The 23092-nt window shown below is 49.2% G+C and overlaps 1 protein-coding gene across 6 annotated transcripts in view; it reads left to right on the forward strand.

The window, feature by feature from the left end:
• Nucleotides 1-239: 239 nt before the first annotated feature.
• STX3 (syntaxin 3) overlaps nucleotides 240-23092 on the forward strand; it is a 36876-nt gene continuing 14023 nt past the window's right edge. For 2 of the 6 annotated variants that reach the window (XM_072970015.1, XM_072970017.1), the window contains exons 1-4: nucleotides 240-674; nucleotides 15343-15426; nucleotides 21867-21966; nucleotides 22532-22606. In XM_072970015.1, coding sequence (XP_072826116.1) covers nucleotides 645-674; nucleotides 15343-15426; nucleotides 21867-21966; nucleotides 22532-22606 — 289 coding nt within the window. In that variant the 5' untranslated portion in view covers nucleotides 240-644. Of the gene's footprint in view, nucleotides 675-6078; nucleotides 6098-15342; nucleotides 15427-21866; nucleotides 21967-22531; nucleotides 22607-23092 lie in introns of those variants that run through there. The other 4 variants (XM_031690719.2, XM_031690720.2, XM_072970018.1 and 1 more) reach the window with 3 other exon arrangements.

Here is a 23092-nt window from a genome sequence, read left to right on the forward strand (position 1 = left end):
CTTTCAGCTTCAACACGCAGACCTCCGAGACCGGGCACATTCCGTTACTTGGAATGCCCTTCCTCCAGGCAGAATTCGTCGCTGTCTCTCCCACCTAATCACTTTGTCTTAGAGTTCCTTGTTTTCGGGGTGTAGTCGCCGCTTAGCAAGGAATGAGTCAGTTGAGGGCCGGATCCTAGCACAGTGAATGGCTGTCGAATGGAAAGACTGGAATTGAGGTCAGACGGACCGACTCGCAGCGGGATCTCGCCGTGCTGGTCCCTCGAGGGACCTGGAGCTAGGGGAGGTGGAGCGAGAGGCGTCGAGGGTGGAGGGGCGGCGGCGGGGCACGGGCCCTTTAAGGAGGAGCGCGGGGCGCGGCCCAGGTAAGGGGCGGGTCCGCCGGGCGGATCAGCGCTGCGCGCCGGCGCCGGCCCGGGAGCCGGATTTGGAGCGCGCGGCGCCGGCGGGGCCGGAGGGGGCGGCGTGGCGGACGGAGCTTCCCTCGGCCTCAGACGCTCCTCCTCGCCCGCGGCCGCCGGCCGCCGCCGCCTGCGCCTCCTGCTCCTTCACCCCGCAGGGGCCCGGCCGCCACTTCCGGCCGCTCACCTGGGACGTGCTCACCTGGGACGTGCTCACCTGCCTGCGGGCGCCTGGGCACCAGGATGAAGGACCGGCTGGAGCAGCTGAAGGCCGTGAGTCCCGCCTCACCCAGCAACCGGGCGGGCCGGGGGCTGCCGGGGTGGAGCCGGACGGGAGAGGGGCTTCCCTCCATTCCCAGATCGTGGCTGGAGGGTGATGGTGGGGGCGGGCGCAAGGCCTGCCCTCCCCGAGCCCCAGCCGTATCCCGAGCGGGTTCCGCATCCACCCCTTCTCTTTGGGGTCATGTGCCGGGTGATTCACGCTAGGCTGCAATTTCCCTGGATGCCTCCAGCCTCGTCCCACCTCCCTCGCCCCCGCCCCAAGCTGGACGGCAGAAGTCCAGAGCTGGAATCCGCGGGAGGTGGGGGGTGCTTGGGCCCAGCGGGGCTCACTGTGAGGTCAAGGGTCACTCACCACCTGCTGGCTGCTGCCTGGTACTGTGCCCAGGATCGGCCTCCCCCCAAGGCGCTCCCCCTGGTTTCCCTGGTAGGGGGTGGGGTGGGGGTGCTGGTGGGGGCGCTGAGCCGGCTGCCCTCGCCGGGGAGAACAGCTCAGAGGTCCTGGGTGACCTCCCGTGCTGTGAGCCGGTCACGTGCTCCGATGAGGCCAGCTCCTCAACGTCCGGCTGTCTATAACTATTAATTTCACCCCCGCATCCTTGGGACAACTGTGGTCAGAGCAAAGGGTCTGAAGGTAGACCGTTTCCAGCTGTAAAATCTTAGGTTACTTACTCTTTTGAGCCTGTTTCCTTATCTGTCAAGCGGAGATTGATGGTACCTTAGGGATTTATTATGAGATCTAGTGACATAATGGGGCTTAGTAGAAAGAAGTGTTATAGCGTGGGTTTTTAAGTCCAAGACTCACTGACTCATTGAACAAACAGTTATTGAGTGCTTTCTGTGGGGCAGGCCCAGTGCTAAGCCTCTGTCCTAATAGAATTTAAATGCTAGCCCTTGATACAAAGTAATCCATCTACTCGGGAGTCTGTCAGAAGCACAGAAGCTTGGGCCTCAGTCAGGACCTACAGAATCAGAATCTATTCATATGTCTCCCCAGGTGATCGTGAGCACATTAAAGTTTGGGGAGCAGGGAACTGAGTAGAACTCTGGTTGCCTCCTGGTTCCACCGCTTCCTAGAAGTTGAGACAAAGGGACAGTCGCTGACTGTGGGAGTCGGGCCTCCCTGCCTCCTACTTGCTCTTGCTGGAGTACGCTGGCTGGGGAGGCAGAAAGGGAAGAGGAGCGTGGTTTTGAGGCTCTTCTGTATAGCACGCCCGGCGATCATAAAACAGTGCAAAACTGGACAGCAGGCAGAGGTGGCTCCCTTCCTCAAGTCAGGAAGTCCATTTCCGGAGGAAGGCACCCCACGGCCCTTTCAATAGCCGTTGTCAAAAAATAGCAAAGAGCTTGACCTGAGCTTTGAGTTCCAAGTAGAAAGTCCGTTTGCCAGGGGACCCATGCAAGTCCCTTTGCTTCTCCGAGCTTGTGTTACCCTCTGTAAGACAGAGCTAACGCTGTGTTTCTCCCTTGACCCCTTGGGGATGTGGTGAAAGGGAGATTACAGATGGTGGTCTTATTAGGAGGGTGCTGTTTTCAAATCACGGTGCTGTGCTAGAATTGTGGAACAGGGAGATGGGGGAGCGACGCTGTGCAAGGACGACAGGGCTGCGGGTCCAAAGGATTCTTAACTGTGGCCCTGCTGCTTAATGGCTGTATTCCTTTATGTCACTTTGCCTCTCCGCTCCTCTAACCCCTCTTGGTAAAACACAGTTTGGTAGCTCTCAGAAGGCCTTTCTGGCATTATCAATGTTTTCCTTGAAGACTGTTGTTAAGGTTGAGCTGGATTTTGGTTTCTAGTCCACCTCTTCTGATCACCTGTTCCTTTCCCCAGGAGAGAGATCTTCCTCACTGCAGCAAAATAACTCTCTTCTCTCTCTGATTCCTTTTATCAACATTTGCTGACCTGTATGAAACCAGTTTCACCCTGAGCAGCCTGTGCAATCTCCGTCTGTGGGCATCTTTCTAAACCCCGGGGGAGGCGAGGTGATAACCGCCTCCAGATAGCTGCAGGGCAGCTGTGTGGGGGGAATTAGCTTTTCTCGGTGTGGACAGAAGGAGGAGACAGAAGCTGATGGGGAGACATTAGGACTCAGCAGGAAGCATTTTTAATAGTCAGAGCTGCTTGAGGCTGGGCTGGCCTGGTGGGACGGGTCATGGACCCTCAAGCGCGGGAGGGAGGCAGGAAGCTTGCTGGGATGTTGGATGCTGTAGGCATTTGAGCATCTCTTTGCCGGGGGTTGGAGGGTAGTGGGCAGATGAGGACATTTAAGCCCCCATCAACCCTGAGGATGCGTGTTTCTAGAAATGCTTCATTGTGCGCCTGTCCCAAGCAGTGGGAGGCTCTGGTGTCTGTAGGGCTCAGTTTTGTGCCTGCAGAGTGGACCACCATACCTTCCCCACGGGGTCCTCAAGGGGGAAAGGAGACAGTCCGTGATAATCCCCCACCACAGTAAGGGTGAGCTCCTCACACTTTACCGGCCGGGAGCAGCGTCCCCACCGTCAAAGGACACACCTTCCCGAGGCCACAAGACCTGACTCATCCAATCTGTTGCACTGCTGCTCCTGGTCTCAGTAGCCTGCCTGGCTTGCCAGGAATGTTCAGTGCCTCACCCGGCCCGCCTCTCAAGGCAGTACCTGCCGATTTCTCACTCGCTGGACTTTGGATCTGCCAAGCCCAGACAATTCCTGTCCAGGAACGGCTTGCCTGGCCCTCTTTTCACTCGGCAAACGTTGACCGGGCACCTGCTCCGTCCCAGGCCCTGTAATGGGTGCTGGGTGCTGGGTGCAGGGCTGATTCCCGGGCCTCCTGAAGGTCACAGTCAGATAGGGAGACACACAGGAAACAGAGACAGTGATACCATCCTTGGGACACAAGCCACCACGGGAAGACCCTGTTGGCCTGGGGGCTCTTCCCAGAAAAAGCTCAGGTCCCTCTTCAAGTCCTTGTTAAGATTCCAGTTTAATCTCTTCAGAGCCGTGGAGAGTCCCCTAAGAAGGGAGACAAGGATCCTGGATTTTCTCACCCATCTCCAGTGGGCAAGGGCTTCCTGGGTACAACACCAGCAGTGCTTCTGGACCTCTGTGTGCCTAGCATCCTGCTGGACATCATGCTGGGCAGAATTATATACCATGTCCTGGTCGTAAACTGTATTTATATTACATAGAATCCTATACAATTGTATAGAATTATATACCAAGTCCTGGTCGTAAAGGATAGATGGTCATATAGGGAAAACAAAGAGAAATATTGCATGAAAAGAGACCCTCAAAATCAAACGTAGACAGTGGTCCCAGAGAAGCAGTGATGTGTGGAATGGAGGTCAAGGACATTGGACCCCCGTGGAGACTGATCTAAAAAAGAACTGGGAATGTCTTGGGGTCTGCTGGCCCCTCCACGGCCAGCACCAGTAGGGACACACTAATGAAATCAACCCCCTGAGGTGCTAAAGATCAGACGGACTTCAGTCTTTCTGCCCTGCCTGGTGTCTTGCTGCATCCTTAACGGCTTGTCCTTGGCCTCCTTTATTTGAAGTTCCCCCATTCAGGTTCTTCAGGAGAATGGTTGCAGTCTAACCCCATCCAAACAAGGAGCTGTACTTCCCCTTTAAAGCTGAATTCCTTTGATGACTGTTTACTGAGCCCCTCCTACTGGCCAGGTGCTCTGAATCACCTGATCTGACTTGAGAATGTCTTCATCAGCGTCCATCCTTTGGTGATAAGATTTCTAACTGGGCCATGGTTCCTTCCTGACCTCTTCTCTCTCCCTGGCAGGATTCGTGCCCCGGGAGAGCTGCTTTGCTGTGAGCAGACAGGAGGCAGAGCTGAGATGAGAGTGATAAAGGATTGAGTGGGGATTAGGGACCCGCCTGCCAGGGGCCAGAGAGAAAATGCGTGGTAGAGAGAAGGGGATTAGTTTTATTTTTATTCCCGAGTGTGTGTGGGGGGGCTAGTCCAGTGGCAGGAGGCGAGGGAGCAGTGCTGGTTCATGTTGTCCTGGCTCCCTCCAGTGCTCCTTCCCCTCCTGGCAAGACTCCTGCCCGTCTTCTAGAACTCTAGGTGACGCTCCCTCCACGCAGCCTGAAACACGCCCCCTCCATCCCAGCAGCCGGCATGGCTGCGTGCTGCTTTGTAGCGAAATACTTTCTTCTCTTGGGAGTGGGGTTTTTCGTTACCATGGAGTGGGCTTGACCCCACCTCCCATTTGTTTTTTGTGAGTTGTACTTTTTTGTCTCCTAGATCCATTTTGTCTCCATGATCAATGGTGCTACTCCTCGTTTTTGTCACCATATCAACTATGGTAACAGTGATCATTTACTGAGCCACTACTTACTATCGGAAGGGACTTGTGTTCAGGGCCTTCAGTACCTTGTCTCTAATCCTCTCAACCCTGCCAGGCAAGGTGGTGGTATAGATTGTTCCCATTTTGCAGGTAAGGAAATTGAAGCTCAGACGTGACTGCGATCCCCAGCTGGGAAGTGGTGGGATCAAGAATTGAACACATCTGCCTGCGTGCCCTCTGATGCACTGGCAGGTAGAATGTTCTTCTGGGCCCCGGTGCCTGGCACTCTGCATTATCTGTTAAGCATTTGACTATTGACTGATCAGCAACACCTTGGCCCCTGTACATCTTTTATTCATCACTGGGACCTACTCTTCTGGCTCCAACCCTTCTGGGTTGGTGAAACCTTACCTTCCTGAAGTGCAGCATTTAACCTGGGAACCCATGTATTTGCTAACAAAGTCAGAAGTCACTGGTTCTGTCCTCAAGGACAAGGATGGGTGAATTCCAAGGCTCCTAGGTGACCTTAACCCCCTGCCCGATACCTCATGGCGAGTTGCCCCCTTTCAGAGAGACCGCGAAGGAGATGTAGGAACCACAGTGACAGTCTAGCTGCCTCACTCTTCCCCTGGGGAATCTTAACACAGCCCCCAAGGCCCAGGTGCAGCGTCAGCGCTGCAGGGAGGCCTCCAGGCCTGAGCTAACATCGCTCACCAAGCGCTTCCACAAACTTTAGTTCCGTTGGCATGTGCAAGCAGCCCCACTGTGCTGTGGTTTGGGAAGCTGCCTGCCTGTGAAGCCCTGCTCTCTGAGAGAGCCCAGACCACACACGCCTCATCCCTCTGTATTTTCACTTCCCAGCCCACAGCCCAGAGAGCTTAAACCACACCATCCAGCGGATGGATGGGGACAGTCTACAGACGAGCTTACCCGGAGAGTCTGTGGTCCCGAGGGGGCCCTCTCTCTAGCCTTTTATATTAGGTCCCTTTGCAACTTCCTCCCCTCACCACTGTCTCCACTGTTGGGTCAGCCGATTTTCTGGCGTTGGGCCGTTTCCATGGCAACGCTCCGTGTCTCCGGTGGGAGACCTGAGGTTCAGCCCGCACCTAAAGCGGTTAGTGGAGCGTATACCATCTGGGTATGTTCAGCTGCCTGGGTTAGGCAGCTGTGCTGTTTTGTTTTGTTTTCCCAGAAAACAACTTTTCACTCTAGACTAGCTTTAGATTTACAGAAAGGATACAAAGATAGTACAGAGAGTTCCTGTCTACCCAGTTTCCTCCGTTGTTCACATCCTACGTCACCATGGGACGTTTGTCAAACCTGAGCACCTGGTGTCGGTCGGTGCCCTGCTAGGCAGTAAACGCCAGACTTGATTTGGGTTCCACTCGTTTTTCTGCGGATGCCCGTTTTTCGGACCTAGGATCCCACCCAGGGTAATACATTGCATGTGGCTGTCATGTTTCCTTGGCAGCCCCTGGGCTGTGACGGTTTCTCAGTCTCTCCTTGTTTTTCATGACCTCATTGGTGCGGCATCTGTGTTTTGGTGCCTTGGATACGTGTTTCCAGGGGCCGGCGCTGCATGCTACAGCCGGGGGGTGGGGGGTGTCTGCCGCTAACGGGCATCACTCCACGGAGTTGGAGAACGAGGGTCTTCAGGCAGCTGCCCGGGTCTCCTCCCAGCTCAGGCACTCGCTGTCTGCGTGGCTTGGGGGGTTGCTTGGCATCTTTATCTTCTAGTTTTCTCAGCTGTAAGGTGGGGAGTGTCTCCAGAAGATTCTTGTGGAAATTAAACGCCTCAATAAGTAGAAAGCATGTGTCTTAGAGGAATCCTCAGCACAGGCCGGGTGCTCCATAAATGTTACCTTTTTAAACTCTTAGTGACATGTTCCACAAGAACCATGAAGGGGAGGGGGCTTGTGGGACTGAAGCCGAAAGGAAGTTGAGGAGAAGGCTGAGGATGGAATAGAGAAGAAAGGGTTAGTTCCTTCCTCCTGTATCCTTGAGAACCGGATGCTCTGGGGCGTTGGGGGGCTGGGGGGAGGAGGGGAGGAAGTCGGGGAAGAGTGGAGAAGGCTGGGGCAGGGGAGGAAGAAGCAGAGGGTTTTTCTTTGATTCTCCTTGCGGGACGCCTGGGATGAGGGGCAAGCAGGAAAAAGGTGTGGTCTTCTTATGCCAGATGGCCTTCCTGTCGGTATCTTTTGGATAAATCCCTGAGGAATCACTTTTGCACACAGTCCCTCTGCCCCAGGCGCTGCTTTGAATTCAGACATCTTCTCCTTGATGTGTAATTCCGTGTAGTAAGGGCTGTCATCACTCACCGCGTGGTGTTGTAAGGACCTGTGTGCCTGTCTGCCTGCCGCCTGAGACCGTGAGGTCTGAGTTTCCTTTGTGTTTCTCCAGCCTCCGCAAATTGCTTGGAAAGTGATAGATGTTCCATAAATGCTGTTGGATGAGTGAATGGGCCAGTGAACCTGTTACTCTGGGTGGGACCTGATAGTGAGGAGAATGTTGTGGGCGTGGTAGTCGGTTATGAGACCCCAGGATCCTTTAAATTAATCTACTGTGAACAGTGGATTGGACCAAACCGGGTTCCAGTCCTGACCTGTTCCTCATTAGCTGTGTGATTCTGGAAGACTTAGCCTCCCCAACCACAGATTACTCATCAGTAGAGATAACATCTACCTGCTGGGCATTTTTTTGTTTTGTTTTTCCTCCTTCTTCTCTTTAGATGAACTTCCATCCCTTTTTGCTGCTCCTTCTCTTAGACCTAGTTCAGGTCCTGAGAAGCAAAAGCAGATTAGAATTAACATGGCACGGGGGGATGAAACTTTGATGATTTTTGTATCCAACGAAGGGAATGCAAGATCTTGTCAAGCACATCCACAAGATTAAAAAAATACTGACTGTGTATTAAGCATAGGGAAGATGTTGAATTCCACAGAATATTAAGTCATATCGGCCATGTTTTCTGACAGTGACGTAACAAAATTAGAAATTAACAATACATTAATAGTCCTCCCTAGGTTTTACCTGCTTTGGAAATTTAAAAACACCTTTCTAAATAACTGGGTTCAAAAGAAACCAAAATGAAAATAAAAAACTACTTAGAAATGAATGGTAACAACAGTAGTAAATGTCAAAATTTGTGAGAATGTAGCAGAAACAAAATTCAGAGGACCTTGCAAAAAAATCCCTTATTTTGCTGAAAAAAAATTCAGAGGGAGCTTGATTTCTTTACATGCATATAGTAGAGCAATGACTTTGTTCAAATAAATGAACTACATTTTAGTTTAAGGGACCTGCTGTCACCTTCTGAGAACTGGCATTCGAATTGCATCTTTAGCAGAAACTCTGTTTAAAGAAAACTGATTGTCTTAATGGCATGGTCTTGGGAATTTAACATGTACACAGCATCACTCTAAACACTCCACATGTACTCACTAATTTAATCCTCACAACAGTTCTGTGAGCAGATTTATTCATGCTGTAAATAGGGAAACTGAGTCTCAGAGAGGTTAAGTCACTTGTCACACAGCAACTTAAGTCGCAGGGCGAGGTTTTCAGCTCAGGCAGGCAGATGTATCTCTACATATGTGCACATTCGTAGGAGTATATGCACCAGCATCTTTTTCATTCATGCATACAGATAAGTCCACTTTAGCTTCATTGGTATTGCAGTGCTCCCTGACATGAGTGAGGGTGTGTACCAGAGCCAGCGTGGAAAAGGCATCTTCAAATAGTGTGTGGAGGGTATGCATGGGGGCCCCAGGGGCCCACAAGACCCACTTTTGAGCCCTAATGCTGCCACCTATTAGCTGACTTACCTGGGACAAGTTATTTAACCCTAAGTAAGTAGTTGTCTCAGCTGTGAATGGAGAAGATCCCATTTGTCCCTCATAGGGTTGCTGTGAGAATTGGAGTTCAAGATTTGCAGATACTAACGACTATATATAAAATAGATAAACAAGTCAAATAGATAAGCAAGTCTCTTCTGTATAGCACAAGGAACTCTATTCAATATCTTGTAGTAACCTATAATGAAAAAGAACATGAAAAGGAATATATGTATGTATCTGTATGACTGAAACATTATGCTGAACACCAGAAATTGACACAATATTGTAAACTGACTGTATTTTGTTAAAAAAAAAAATGAGGAGGCTGTAGCTCAGTGGTAGAGTGCATGCGTAGCATGCACAATGTCCTGGGTTCAATCCCCAGTACCTCCATTAAAAAAAATAAACGTAATTACCTCCCCTCTAAAATAAAAAAAAATTTTTTAAAATTTTAAAAAAGTGTGTATTTAAAAAATGTATTTGATGTGGTTGTTTTGGCAGAACTCATGGAGTGGGGTCATCATGGACTTTGGCTTTTGTCCAGTTGTCCACGGACTCACTGGCCTTGGGCTAGTCTGGTAATGGGTTTATTCCTCAGTGTCTTCACTTCCGAATGGGGCCAATTCTTGCCTCAAACTGTTCCGCTAGAACAACATCTTGAAAGTAAAAGTACGAGGCTGCACCCAGGATATGGTTCTCGGTTGATTTCCTCTTGATTCATCCGGCGAGGGCGTTAGGGAAGACGCAGGTCAGTGGAAAGGGGAAGTGTGCCCTCTGGGAGGGTTTCACTGTAGAGCGGAGAAGAGGCATTAGATCTTTAAATGAGAACAGAGAGCACTGAGTGCTTGTTGAGAGCTGACACTCTGAATTTCTGGCTCTTTGAATTAGAAAAGAGAGACTGGAAAAACCAGATGTTGGGCCGAGTGTGCAGCGGCGTGTGTGTGTGTGTGTGTGTGTGTGTGTGTGTGTGTGTGTGTGTGTGTGTGTGTGTGTGTGTGTTTGGAATCCTTGGAAATGGCGATGTTTGTCCTTGGGACTCCACAGACCCTCATCCTGGAAGGAGGCTGATGGGGGAAGAGGGCAGCAGGGACCAGAAAAATCACATGTCCTTGTCTTTTTGAATCAGATTTATTGCGTGAAGAGCTGGGTTTATCTAGGCAAGTGTCTCCCAGGCAAAGAGCTGTTTAAAGGTGGGGAGGAGAACGTGCCAGGATTTGTGCCCACCTGCGTGTGCTCGGAGGGCCCCCGCCCACCAGCCGCAATCCTTTCTACCCTACTGTGGGAAGTGAAGGACCAGATGTTCCTTCTGAGTCCAGGCTGCTGGTCCCTTCCTTTCTGTTACTGTTTCCCGCACCCCCAACCTTTCCCCTTGGGCTCCTGGTCCTCTCTCTCATCCTGGGACCCTCTCGTCTTCCTGGGGTCTGACACCTGTGGCCCGGAGGACATCAGTGAGCCAGTAAAGGGTGACCTCTTCATTTGGGATGGCTTTTTCCCCCCCTTTCTTCAGAGGTCCCTTCCTTCTGTCTTGCTGCTCTGATGTGTGGTCATCCTTCAGGAATGGCTGATGATTTCAACTTACACTGCAGCCGTGTTTTAACCAGGAAAGGAGCGAGGGGACTCTCTTCCTTCCCTTTTTGTTGGAAAGCATCCATTCGTTTACTTGGGTGGTTTTCCAGCTAGCTAAGCTGACTGGAAAAAGCTTTCTTCTTTCTTTTTTTCCTCCCCTTCTTTTTTCTGTTGGCCAGAGGCCTCTTCCTTAAAATGAAGTCTCGTATTCAACCTCAGCGTATGAAGCAGATAAAAGTGAGGCTATTGCAGACTGAGGAGGGGGCACCCCCTGCACCCTGCCTTCCCCCTCCCTGAATTCCCTGGGTGGCTTCCGAGGCACCTCTGAGGTCTCCTGGGCTTCCGCAAAGCTGCATTGGAAAGCTAAGCTCCTTACTTGGTGAGAAAACCAAGGCTTAGTGGGGACAAGCGCCGTCCCCTAGCCCACGGCACCTCCCTCTCAGCCCACCTTTCTGCAGGGCTGGGCTGCTGTGAGCAGGGTGCAGAGGAACGAGCAAGGGCTGGAGGCGAACAACCGAAGCTTGAGTCTGATTCTGCAGAAGCTGGGAGACCTTGAATCCACTAGAATCTCTCTGCCCTGCAGGGTCCCGACCGCGGTGCGCATGAAGCTGCTGGAGCATCGTGGCCGCCCAGCTCCTCCTAGGGCTCTGCAGATGGCGAATGTTTTTAGTACAGGAGCTAAGGAAGAGGGGCCCACAGTCAGACCTAGGGTGCAGAGGATGCAGCTGGAGTGAGGGGAATTGCAGGTTCAGTTGAGTCCTGGGCCCCTGAACTCTTTCCACTCTGTCCAGAGAGGGGGGTCACAGCCCCAGTTGTCCTCGCTGAGTTTTGGGGGCACCTTTGAGGGGTGGGAGAGAGCCTGGGTTCAAGCTTAGTGCTGCCAAAGTCATGGGTGGTATCTCGCATCTCCCGGCGGAGAGGCAGCCGGAGGTCAAGGGGAGAGGAAGTGGGTGGCGGGGCTCAGGGTTCTCACGTACATTTTTTGTTGCAGCTACTGTCCGTAACGTTCTGTTACCACATGCCTTGATTCTTTGATAAAGATGCTAAAGTCCTCTTCTAGGCTGTGCTCAGTCATGTGGGCTGGAGATAAAGCACACTGTGTGCTTTCCTTGCCCTTGGGGTCCCTGAGGCCTCTGCTGGGTCTGTAAGAGCACGGATGTGTCAGGAGGGAAGGCCCCTCGCCCTGGGATCCGGTAGATCCCCTTCCGGAGAAGCCTGTTTCAAGGGTCACGTGACTCGGATACCCTGGGATGCTGGCCTCTCTCTTGAATTTTCTGATCTGGACTAAACTTTGTTGGTGTTGTTGCCCTTGTTTTAAATTTTTGGAAGCAGCACGCTACAGTGGGAAAAACTCCGCGTGGCAAGTCGGGAATCGGGAAACCTGGGTTTTATTCCTGGCTGTGCCAGTAACTCGTTATTTGGTCTTGGGCCTCGGTTTACCCACCTCTTGAGTGGGAGAATTTGATGATAGAATCTGTAGGGTTGCATTCAGCTCTTGAATATCTTTTTTTTTTTAATTTCCTGTTTCAAGGTTCTCAGACCAGATTTAAGCCATAGCGAAGATGACTTCGCTAGATCTGATATATGGTTGTTGTATTGAGACGTTACCATGTGCTATTCATTGTGTAAGGAACTTAAAGCTATTATCTTACTTAACCCTCACAAAAGCCTGGTGGAAAAATGTCCCTATTTTATAGATAAGGAGAGTGAGGCTCAGAGATGTTGAACCGAACGTTTAAGGCTCAGTGACTAGCGTGAGATGGAGCCAGCTACGAAATCCCGGTCATCATGATGCTGCAGGATTGATCTTCTTGACTCAGCCTTTGCATAAGTGCTTCCTGCAGAGGAGAACTCACACTTTTATTTATTTAAAAATTTATTTAATTAAAAAAATTGTTTTAAATGGAGGTACTGGGGATTGAACCCAGGACCTCATGCATGCTAAGCATGTGCTGTACCACTGAGCTGTACCCACCCCTCCAAGAACTCATATTTTGAGATAGCACATCTTATGACGAGGTGATGGGGAAGCTGACACTTACTAGGCACTGGTGTGTGCCCTTGTGTGCTGGACGCTTTTCTCGTGTGAGCTCATCTAATCCTCGTAAAAGTCACAAGGTATGTGGTGATGTTACCATTTATAGTGAAAACCTCTGAGCAGTAAGGGACTTGACGGAGGTCTCACAGCCCTTAATTGGTAATAAAAGGTTTTGGACCTTGCTTGTGAGTCAATCAAGACTTCTTTTTTCCGAGTTCACACATCCTCTCACTGGAGGTGGACCAGGCTGTCCTGCTAGAGTCTGTGCAAAGCTAAGAGGTGGCCGTCTCGGACTTGGGGAGCCCCTGTACAAATGCCATGGGTCTCGAAGTGCATGTCACGACGGAGGGCTTGGTGCCTGCTTCCCACGCTCCAGGACACAGTCGTTTCCAGCTCCCGGAGACGTTCCTCAGCCCCTCCCATTATGGCGGCCTCATCCCACTTCCTTTGCATGTGTGCCTATTTGAAGAAAACTGAGCTGACACACGCGTGTGTGTCCGTGTGTGGGGGTGTTATGTGGACACACGCACACATAGGGTGTCACCCTCAGTGGGGGTCTCTACAAGACCTCCAAAGAGAGGAAACTTAACAGATGCTCGGTAGCTCACCTTCTGGGGGAAAGCCCGGGCTCCTATTTCCCAGCAGGGATCACAGAGCTCCTTCCTGGGAGATGGAGCTCTCTGGAGACTGCTGAGAGGCCTCAGGATTGACGGCAGCGAGCACTTTGTCTCAGACTTTAGCAACTGCTGGGGGGAGGGGTGGATCCAGGCTGCTGGTCTCTGTGGGAGCTTGTTATTTATTCCGCTAAAGTTGACTCAGTTTCTCTTCTACATACAGTGTATGGTAAGTGCTCAGTATACATGCGGAATAAGTCGATTAATGGCAAATACAAGTGATTTTCATTGCAAGAGACAGAAGCCGATTCTGGATAAACAAATTAAAAAAAAAATTACAAGAATACTGTTGGGCTCATTGGAAGACTACTGGGAAATAGCCATGGAACTTGCCCTAAGCCAACAGAAATGAGGACAGCCCTGGGAACCTCACAGGTATCTCTGCTGGGCACTGCCAAAGGCTGACTTGGCTCTGTTCGTGTCATGGTTCAGATCCTCAGGGAGCTCGAGTGGTGACTGATAACCTTCCCAGAGTCACGTGGGGAAGGTGTTCTGGGCAGGCACGCACTCCCGGCATCTACTCCAGTGGATGACACAAGGCAATGTCGAGCCTCCAGGCGTGTGGTCAGTGGGGAAGGATGGCGAAGTGAAGGGGTGATGAGTACTAGGCTGGGATGAATGCCGTGGAAGGTTTGCACAAAATGCTTTGGGAGCTTAGGGAGGTTTTAAATTTTGCGTGGGTCAGGTAGACAGAGAAGTTTGTTCGCGATTAAGTGTTAAGGGCTCAATGAAATTTTGCCAGCTGGACAGACGCATTTCAGGAAGAGGTTCTTGTGTGACAGTTCAGCGATATGAAGGAACGGTGTGTCCAGGAAATGTAGGGAATTCTAAGTGCCTGGTCCAAAGGGCCCCATGTGCTCCATCAGGCATGAGGACTTTTAATCCTGGGAGGTGAACTATCATTGAATGACTTTCAGTGGCAAAAGGACACAGTCAGTCTGGAGTCTCAGGAAGATGATTGTGGGGCTGTAGCAGTGTCCTCAAATTCAGCTCCTTTGAATGTGGCCATTAAGCTGGGGCTGCTGATGGTTCCAGATAAACCAGAGAGTGAGATGATGGAGAGTCAGTCCAAAGAGGCTCCCCGGATGGCTGGAAAGTCCCAAATTACAATGAGAATTCCCAGTAACTCCATCTTCTGTAACAGATCGGGGGACGGTAGCAGGGGAAGGAAACAGGCCCCTGGTGGCTTTCCTTGCCGGTGGAGTTGTGAGCATTTGAGAGTGACACGTCTTGGCTTAGAAGGTGTAGGCCACTGAAGGGTGTGAAGAAGCAGGTATTGGGGGTTAACCCCCCTCCCAATTCCACTCCCAACTACCAGTTGTCCCGCAGTGCTTAGGGGTGGGCTGTGTGCAGTGCGTCTGGGGAGAATGCGCCTGCAGCTGGGTGGGAATGCAGCGCTGCCTTTAGATATAGCCAGTCTGTGGTCTTCCAGAGGTAGTTGGATGAGATTAAGAAAGTTGGGGTCCCCAGGCATTGCTGAGGGCTGGGCAGAGAGCTTCCTTCTCCCCATAAACATGAGCTCTGATGGGGAACAGCACACGGTGCTGTTTCCTTTGCAATAGGTGGTTTCTGAAAACAGGAAAATCTTCATTCCTGCTGTGAGGATTTGAAGCTAGTGCTTTGGAGGAATCATGGCTGGAAACTGTTCTAATGTTGATCCCCAGTAGAGTAGATCATGAAGCTGAGCATTACGGGGAAGGGATTAGAAACATGGGGTCCAAATCTAAAAGACGGGCTTGAATCTGCCTGTCTCCATATTTTAGCTGTGTGACTTTGACCAAGTTACTTAACCTCTCTGTTTTAGGTTTTCCAACTGGAATGAGCTATACTAACATCACCAATGCCACCACCACCACTACCACCACCAAAATACAATGTTTGTTGAGTTCTTACAGTATGCCAGACACTGTGCAAAAGTGTTTTATATTCATTATCTCATTTATTTCATAAACAACCCTATGACATAAGCAGTGTTACTATTAGCACTTTACACACACGGAAACCTAGGTCCAGCAAGGTTAGTCCCTTGTCCGTTGCTCCCTTCCTGCCCCCACCCCTGCAGACTCTCAGTAAGAGCAGAGCTAGGATTTAAACTCAGACAGCGTGACATCAGAGTTTGATACATCCCAGAGCTGTCCTGAGTTTTAAAGGAGACAATGTACATAAAATGCTTACTGTAGACGCAGCGCCTGGTCCCTAGTGAGCATTCAGTTCTGCGTGTTATTTCTGTTGGTCTCAGCCTCACCCTCCTCCTTTTCGTCTCTCACAGAAGCAGCTGACACAGGATGACGACACCGACGAGGTCGAGATTGCTATTGACAACACAGCTTTTATGGATGAATTCTTTTCTGAGGTAGGTGCCCTTCTAGGGTTTTTTTTTTTTCTTTCCTGAATGTACATAAGGAAACTGCTTCCTTAGTAAAGAATAAAAAACCGCAGATCTTTCAAGGGAAGCAGAAGACAGTCAGTCTTTTGCTGGGGTGGGGTGGCCAGACCAAGAAGTTAAAAAGGAGAGTCTCTTCCATGCTTGGGAGGATTTGGATTTTTAATCTTACTAAGAAAGTCAGGAGAAGGTAAACTGTAGGTAATTAAAGACATGCTTTTAGAGTCTTATGCTACATGACAGCATTTTAATGGTAATCTTTTCTTGCTTAAATTATATAATTTAAATATAGAACCAATCCTGGGAGTCCAGCCTTGAGTGTAAAACAAATAAAAACATTGCATTTTTAGGCCTTTGATTCTGTGATTCAGATAGATCAGATTTGTTGTTTCTAAAAATTCAATCCCTTTGACTTACTTCTGGTGATGTTTGAGAAGCTAAGAAATCTCCAGTTTCTTCTGCGTTTTTTTTTGAAATTCAGCAGAGGCAAAAATGAGTGGCTCATGTCGACAGATTCACATAGTCTTTGTTGTTGAGGATCCTCTCAGGAAGATGCTGTGGTGGAAGGCTTGGGTGGGTGGCAGGCCGGAGACGGTGTGTTGAGCATCATGGACAGAAACACAGGCTTTGGGTCCAGGTGAACTCGGGCTCAAATCTCAGCCCTGCTTCTGACAGCTGTTGATCTTTTGAACGTTCCTTAACATGCTTGGTTTCCTTATCTATAAATGGGGATTGCTAATATAATTCCCCACAGGGCTGTTAGGAGGATTCAATGGAATAATGTTTCCAAAACATTCTGTGTTGCATCTGCCATATATGTGCTCCATGAATGGTACTTCCACAAAACCAGACCAAACCACAAAAAGTTCAGGCACTGAAATTTCTGCCACCGTACTGGGATTTCTTTTTCTTTAACATTTTTTTTTATTGAGTTATAGTCAGTTTACAGTGTTGTGTCAAATTCCAGTGTACAGCCCAATTTTTCAGTTATACACGAACATACATATATTCATTGTCACATTTTTTTTTCCGCTGTTCTAGGGTTTCTTAATTTAGGTTTTTTATTTCATATAAAAAGGTACCCTGTTCTTGTTCTTTTTGCCGGGGTTGGTGGGGGGATGTGGATGCTCCCCATCCTCTAGACTGTGGAGCTGGAAAAGCCACCCTCTCGTTCTTCCCTAAGCAGGGTGAGTGGGACTTGATGGCTTACGCAGGTTCATCTGTTAGCATAATAAGCGGGTTTAAGAGCCAGCTTGAGCTTGTGCTGGCCGGACGGGAAGCTGGCTGTGAAAGCTGCACGGTTCCCTACCCTCTCCGTGGGTGGGTCCATCCCCTTGATCGAGGTGTCCCAGAGAGACCAAATAATGCTTGAGTTTTGCAAGAGTCCAGTGTTGTTCCAGGTGTTGACTGTGGCAGGAAAAGGTCTTTCTCTTCAGTGCCGGGCAGGGGAGGTGGATGTAAGGAGACGTGTGACATCATTGCCAGTGGGGTCACAAGAAAGACCAGGCTGTTTTCAGAATATGCTTTGCACTATAAAACTCAAATGCTTTCTTCAGCTTCTCAGCTGTTACAGAAAAGAATTGGCCCTTGGGTTTTCATCGTACCTCTTCTCTTGCCCGGGGGGATCCAGATACATCAGCTTCTTTCCTAAGATAAGGATTCCTCTCCAATGATGGTTTCTGCTGCTTATCTTAAACCAGTAAGAGGGGCCCCGAGAGGCAGTATCTCTGTGAGGTGGGAAGATGGTGGGCTTTGGCCTCCGAGATACGGTCGGAGTCTGTCCTCGGGCACTTAGCAGCAGGTGACCTTGGTCAGGTTACTTAGCCCACCTGGGCTGTAATTCCTGCTCTGGGAATCGGGAACCGGAGTACTTACCTTCCAAGGCTGTGGTGAGCATCACAGGAGATCACGTGAGGCTCATGCATCTGGGAAGCATTATCTGAACAGAGCAGCGCCAGATGGACGGAGTTATTTTTGGGGACTTCAGGTCTCCAGGGCTGCTGCTTTCCTTATTGCTGTCTCTTTGTTAAATCCTTTTCTGTCAGTTAGGGGGGTAAAAAAAGCCCTGTCACATTTAGGGTGGAGAAGGGGACGGCATGATTTTCGGACTAAGTTCCTGACCTGTCCCTAACTGTGTGATCCTGGGCACATGTCTCTGTGGGTTTATCTGAAATGGGGAGAAAAATATTCACTTCACAGCTTTGTTGGGGATTAAAGGAGCCACCACTCGGGAAGTGCTTTGAGTGGGCTTGGGTCATTGTTACTTTCCTTCTTTCTCACCTGATCGAGCGCAGAGAGGAGAAGTATTGGAGTGGGGCAGAGGCAGGAGGGAACAGGTCATGGAAAGAGATCACACTGGCACTGGTGCTCCATAGAGCCTGGTCTCAGTCTCAGCTCTGCCCACTCCCAGTGGTTTAGCTTTTGAAGAGCGTTGTTTAACTGCCCTGAACCCCAGTTTCCTCTAAAACAGGAATAGCGATATTACCTGCTGGTTATTATAAATAGAAAATGAGAAAGTATATAGATGTGCCCAGCACAGGGCCTGACATACAGTCAGTGTGTCTTCAGTAAGTCTGAGTTCTCATCACCATTCTGCTCCACAGTTCATTTGTGAGTAAGTAGACTACAAAGTCTATTTCTATTAACTACTATATATAAAAATAGATTAAAAAAACCAAATCTCTTCTGTATAGCACAGGGAACTATATTCAATATCTTGTAATAACCTTTAATGAAAATGAATATATGTATATATATGCACGACTGGGACATTATGCTGTGCACCAGAAATTGACACACTGTCACTGACAATACTTCAACAAAAATTTTTTAAAAGAGACTATAAGAAAAACAAAGTCTATTTCATAGAACGTGGTCTGGAAATATTCTTGAAATTGGGTTAAAGTGCATTCCAGATAACAGGGACTTGGGGAAATGAAAAGACTTCCCTCTGTGTGTGTCTGCGGAACACACCCAGCACATCCTGCAGGATACAGCTGAGTAGGAAATCACTCTTGTCATAAAGCTCGCCTTTTGGGCTGGTTCCAGCAAGTTGGTGACCCCTGGTTATTTGCTGAGGACCGATCTTGTGAATCACAGCTTGGTCAGAGAGGCATTTGCAAGGTGTAGATGTGGTCACAAGACCAGGATGTTTTCAAAATGTGCTTTGCACTGTGAAACTCACATGGTTTCTCCAGCTTCTCCGTTGTTACAGAACAGAACTGGCCCTTGGGTTTTCAGGCCTCCTTGGCTGGCTAGGCCAGGGTCTAGTAAATCATAAACCTCAGATTTTTTGTCTAAGTAGTGGTTGTCTGTTTTTTCCTGGGGCCTCTTTGTTCACTTGGCAGAGAGAGCAAAGCTTCAGAGGAAACAGAACCTACCTAAGGGGGCAGAGCTGAGAGATGGAGTCTGTTCTGATTGTCTATTGCTATATAACAGTTAAGTGGTATCAAACATCCATTTTATAACACCGATGGAGTCTGTGGATTAGGAATTCAGACAGGGCCCGGTGGAGGTGGGTTATTTTTTGCTCCACAATTTCTGGGGCCTTCATTGGGAACACTTGAACAGCCAGAGTCTAGAATCTCAGAGACTTCTTTATCCTTTATTCTCACATCTAATGCCTGGACCAGGGTGTACTTGACCTCTTTCTGTTGCTTGGGCTTCCCAGCATGACCAGTCCAGGGCCGTCGGCTTGGTACAGGAGGCTCAGGGCCCCAGGACAAGTGCTGGGGCCGTGGAAGTCATACAGCCCACGACTGTACTGACGCTATTGTCGCCAGGTTCAAGAGAGCAACACACAGATAGCACTTCTCAGTGAGAGGAGCACTGAAAGGTCTGGGCCATGTTTTAAAATCACCAGAGCCACAGCACCACATGGCATCACCTATGCCAGCATGGCAGGCAGCAAGAAAGGGGGCAGCTAGAAAAGTTCAAAAACCCCTTTAACGGCACAGCCACTATGGAAAACTGTGTGGAGATTCCTTAAAAAACTAAAAATAGACTTACCATATGATCCAGCAATCCCACTCCTGGTATATATCCAGAGGGCACAAAAATTCAAAAAGACACATGCACCCCAATGTTCATAGCAGCACCATTTACAACAGCCAAGACATGGAAGCAACCTAAATGTCCATCAACAGATGACTGGATAAAGAAGATGTGATATATTTATACAACGGAATACTACTCAGCCATAAAAAAGAACGACATAATGAATAATGGATGGACCTACAGATTATCATACAGAGAAAGACAAATATCATATGATATCACTTATATGTGGAATCTAAAAAAAATAACACAAATGAACTTATTTACAAAACAAAGAGATCCACAGACATAGAAAACAGACTTACGGTTACCAAAGCTGAAGATGGGGGGAGGGATAAACTAGGAGTTTGAGATTAGCTGATACAAACTACTATATATAAAATAGATAAACAACAAGGACCTACTGTGTAGCACAGGGAACTCTACTCAATATCTTATAATAACCTATAATGAAAAAGAGTATGTGTATGTGTGTATGACTGAATCACTATGCTGTACACCAGAAACTAACACATTGTAAATACACTGTACTTCAATAAAAAAATGATCCTTTGATCAGGGAGGAAAACTACCCAAATCCTCCATGCTGACTTCCGCTGTGGCCGATCCGCTGGTAGTGGATCACATGGCCATGGCCACTCTGAGCTGGAAGGGAGACCAGGAAAGTGAGAACTTAGCAAAGGGACAGGATTGTCAGGGTTGCCATAGAACCGACCCTGGTTCCTTGTCTGGGGCTGACGGCAGGATGAGATGCACAGAGAATTTTATGATCAAATACATTTGAGAAATGCTTCCTACTCTTTTCCTCCCATGGAGGTTTAAAATGCACACGAACCTGATAACGACTCTAAGAGGTCCTATAATAAAGAAATGTGGTTAATTTGCCTATCTCGGCATTTATGTTTTCACAGAACCCTTTCTGTTAATGAGGATGAATGAGAACATCTCAGAAAATGCTCTTATGAGGTTTTCTTTTTTGGATGTGGTAATGGGATTTGAATCTAACAGATGCTTGGGTTCAGACGTCAGTTTTGCCTCTTTGTATATATAGCCTTGAGTCACTTCCTCTTTCTGTGAGTGGCAGTGTTCTCATGTATAAAAAGGAGACAGTGAGGGTGACTTCACAGACACAGTGAAAGGCGTGTTTCTGATACAGGTCTATGTTACATCCATTTTAAGTCTTAAATGTATCATTGTCAGTGTACTTAACCCCAGACAAACATACAGAAAAGTAGCCCTTGAGCCTTCAGATTCAGTACTTGCAGGTTTCCTGCCAGTCCCACCACCCCACCCCACCGCCACCCCCATTCTTTGGTTATCTGGCAAATGAACAAAAGGAAGTTAATTGCATGTACTGCTACCATGAAATACTCAGAAAGTCACCTTTGAGAAAAGCCAGCCCTTCCAAGAAAAAACAAAGACACAAAGTTCAAAAGAAAGAAAAAAAAAAGGCTCTGTGAGTGGCCATTTGCCCATCCTGAGGTCCTGAAGGGGCTCTGTGGTGACCTGGTGAACTGACTAAATTACTAGGTTACTAAATCAAAATCAAAATGCCCATGGTGCTGGTGTGGCCCATGCTTTCGAAGAGGGAGCCACAGCAGAACTTCCCATGTCCCCGCAGCAGCGTCCTGGGAGGGCGTTCCACCTGGGAACGAGCGGCGGCGGGACGTGCTTCCTGATACGCACCCCGTACAGTCAGGAACCTTCGAAATGGGCAGAAACAGCCCATGGCTCGAGCTCCTGGGTCTTGAGCATCTGAGGCAGTCAGCTCGTTAAGAGGCATTTCCCCAAATCGTGTGTCCAGGAGAAGCTCGGGCTTCTCCCAAGATGGTCATTACTTATCACTCCCTTTTCTCTCTTCTTCTCTTCCTCTTTCTTCCTTTTATGTTTCTCCCTTCGTTTCTCACTCTCTAGGTTTGTTCTCTCCCTTTCACCTCTTTTCTTTCCTTCTTTCCTTTTCCCTCTCTCCCATCCTCACTCTCTGCTGTTCCCCTTTCAGAGGAGCTGAAAGTCTGCCTGATAAAGGTTTTTGGACCCTTCCCTCTGATTATTCCTCATGGGTTTTCCCGACTCTGCCTGATTGTGGCCAGAATTGTCCCATCCAAGGTGAACAGATGGCTTCCTCTCAGGGAGCAAAGAGGATGGATCTTCAATGACTGCTCTGTTGACATTAGTCTGTCTGACTGTGGATGGAAAGGGTACTCCCTGGGCTGACTGGTCCTCAGAAAGCTTTTCTAGTCCCCAGCTTCTTCCGCAGATCCAGAAGGTGGACAGGGCGCTCTGCTGATTTTTCATCTCAGTCATGGATCTATTCTCCCTCTTCGTGACAAAGGCTGTTGTCTCTCTAACTCTAGATTGAGGAAACTCGACTCAACATTGACAAGATCTCAGAGCACGTGGAGGAAGCTAAGAAGCTCTACAGTATCATTCTGTCTGCACCCATTCCGGAGCCAAGTGAGTATTTACTGAGAAGCAAATTGCCCAACAGTGACCCTTGGCCACTGGAGCCGAGCCTTGGTTTCCTCCCTCTGTGAACAGTAGGGGAAGGGATGTATTATCTTCCGTGCCGTTTCAGCTCCCATCCTCCTCCCTCTCTGAGCTCACACTGCCCCGCCGCTGATGGCTCTTCTCTTCCTGGTCCCACCTGACCCTTTTAGCCAAACTTCCCTCTACTTCCTTGCTCTCATGACTGACAATGACTCTCACTGCTTCTCACGTACCTCATCTTGGTTCCCCTGCTGCACTTGTGCTGTTTCCTCTGCCTGAAATGTTTTCCCAGTCCTCCCCACACCCTTTTTATTTCCACAAGGTATTTTCATGCTGTAGGTCTGGGATGGAGTGCCTAGAAAGAATGCTTTTTCAAAACGAGCTCTGTGTGATTCTAATGACAGACGTCTGGGGAGCCCACCAGCATATGCACTGCTCCAGGCGGTGGGTGCCGGAGGATGCACCCCACCCACTCTGTTGACTGTTGTAGCTGACTAAGCCATCTGTCTTCCGTGATTCTTTGTGTACCCAGAAACCAAGGATGACCTGGAGCAGCTCACAACTGAGATCAAGAAAAGAGCCAACAATGTCCGGAACAAACTGAAAAGTAAGAAGGGAACACGGAGAATGGGAAGCCCCCCCGCCCGGGAAGCCCCCGGCCCCCCCATCTCACTTCCACGGGGTCCCACCTTCTGGACTGAAACTCTTCCCACTGGGAGTGACACCACTCGTGGCATCTGGGCTTATGGTCTGAGCATTGTCCCCAGAATGAACTATGACAGCCCCAGAAATTTTACCTGCCCTTGAGTCATGACTGTGGTTGAGAGAGTCTGGACTTGAAGTTGGGAGATGGGAATGAAAGTGTGTTGTCAGCTACTGAACACCTGTGTGACTGACTTTTCTCTTCCGGATCCCGTTTCCCCAGCACCTATGTACATTTGAACTGTGATGTGAGAGATACGTGGATGCCAGCTGGGTTCTTCAGTCTACAGACATTTCTTGGGGGCCGGGGGTATATCTCCCTCCTGTTACTCCCACCCGGCAGTTTAGGGCATTGTTCAGTGAAGCCACTGTCACAGAGTCGATTCCTCTG

Source organism: Vicugna pacos, chromosome 10 (assembly GCF_048564905.1).
Source record: "Vicugna pacos chromosome 10, VicPac4, whole genome shotgun sequence".
Taxonomy (NCBI): Eukaryota; Metazoa; Chordata; class Mammalia; order Artiodactyla; family Camelidae; genus Vicugna; species Vicugna pacos.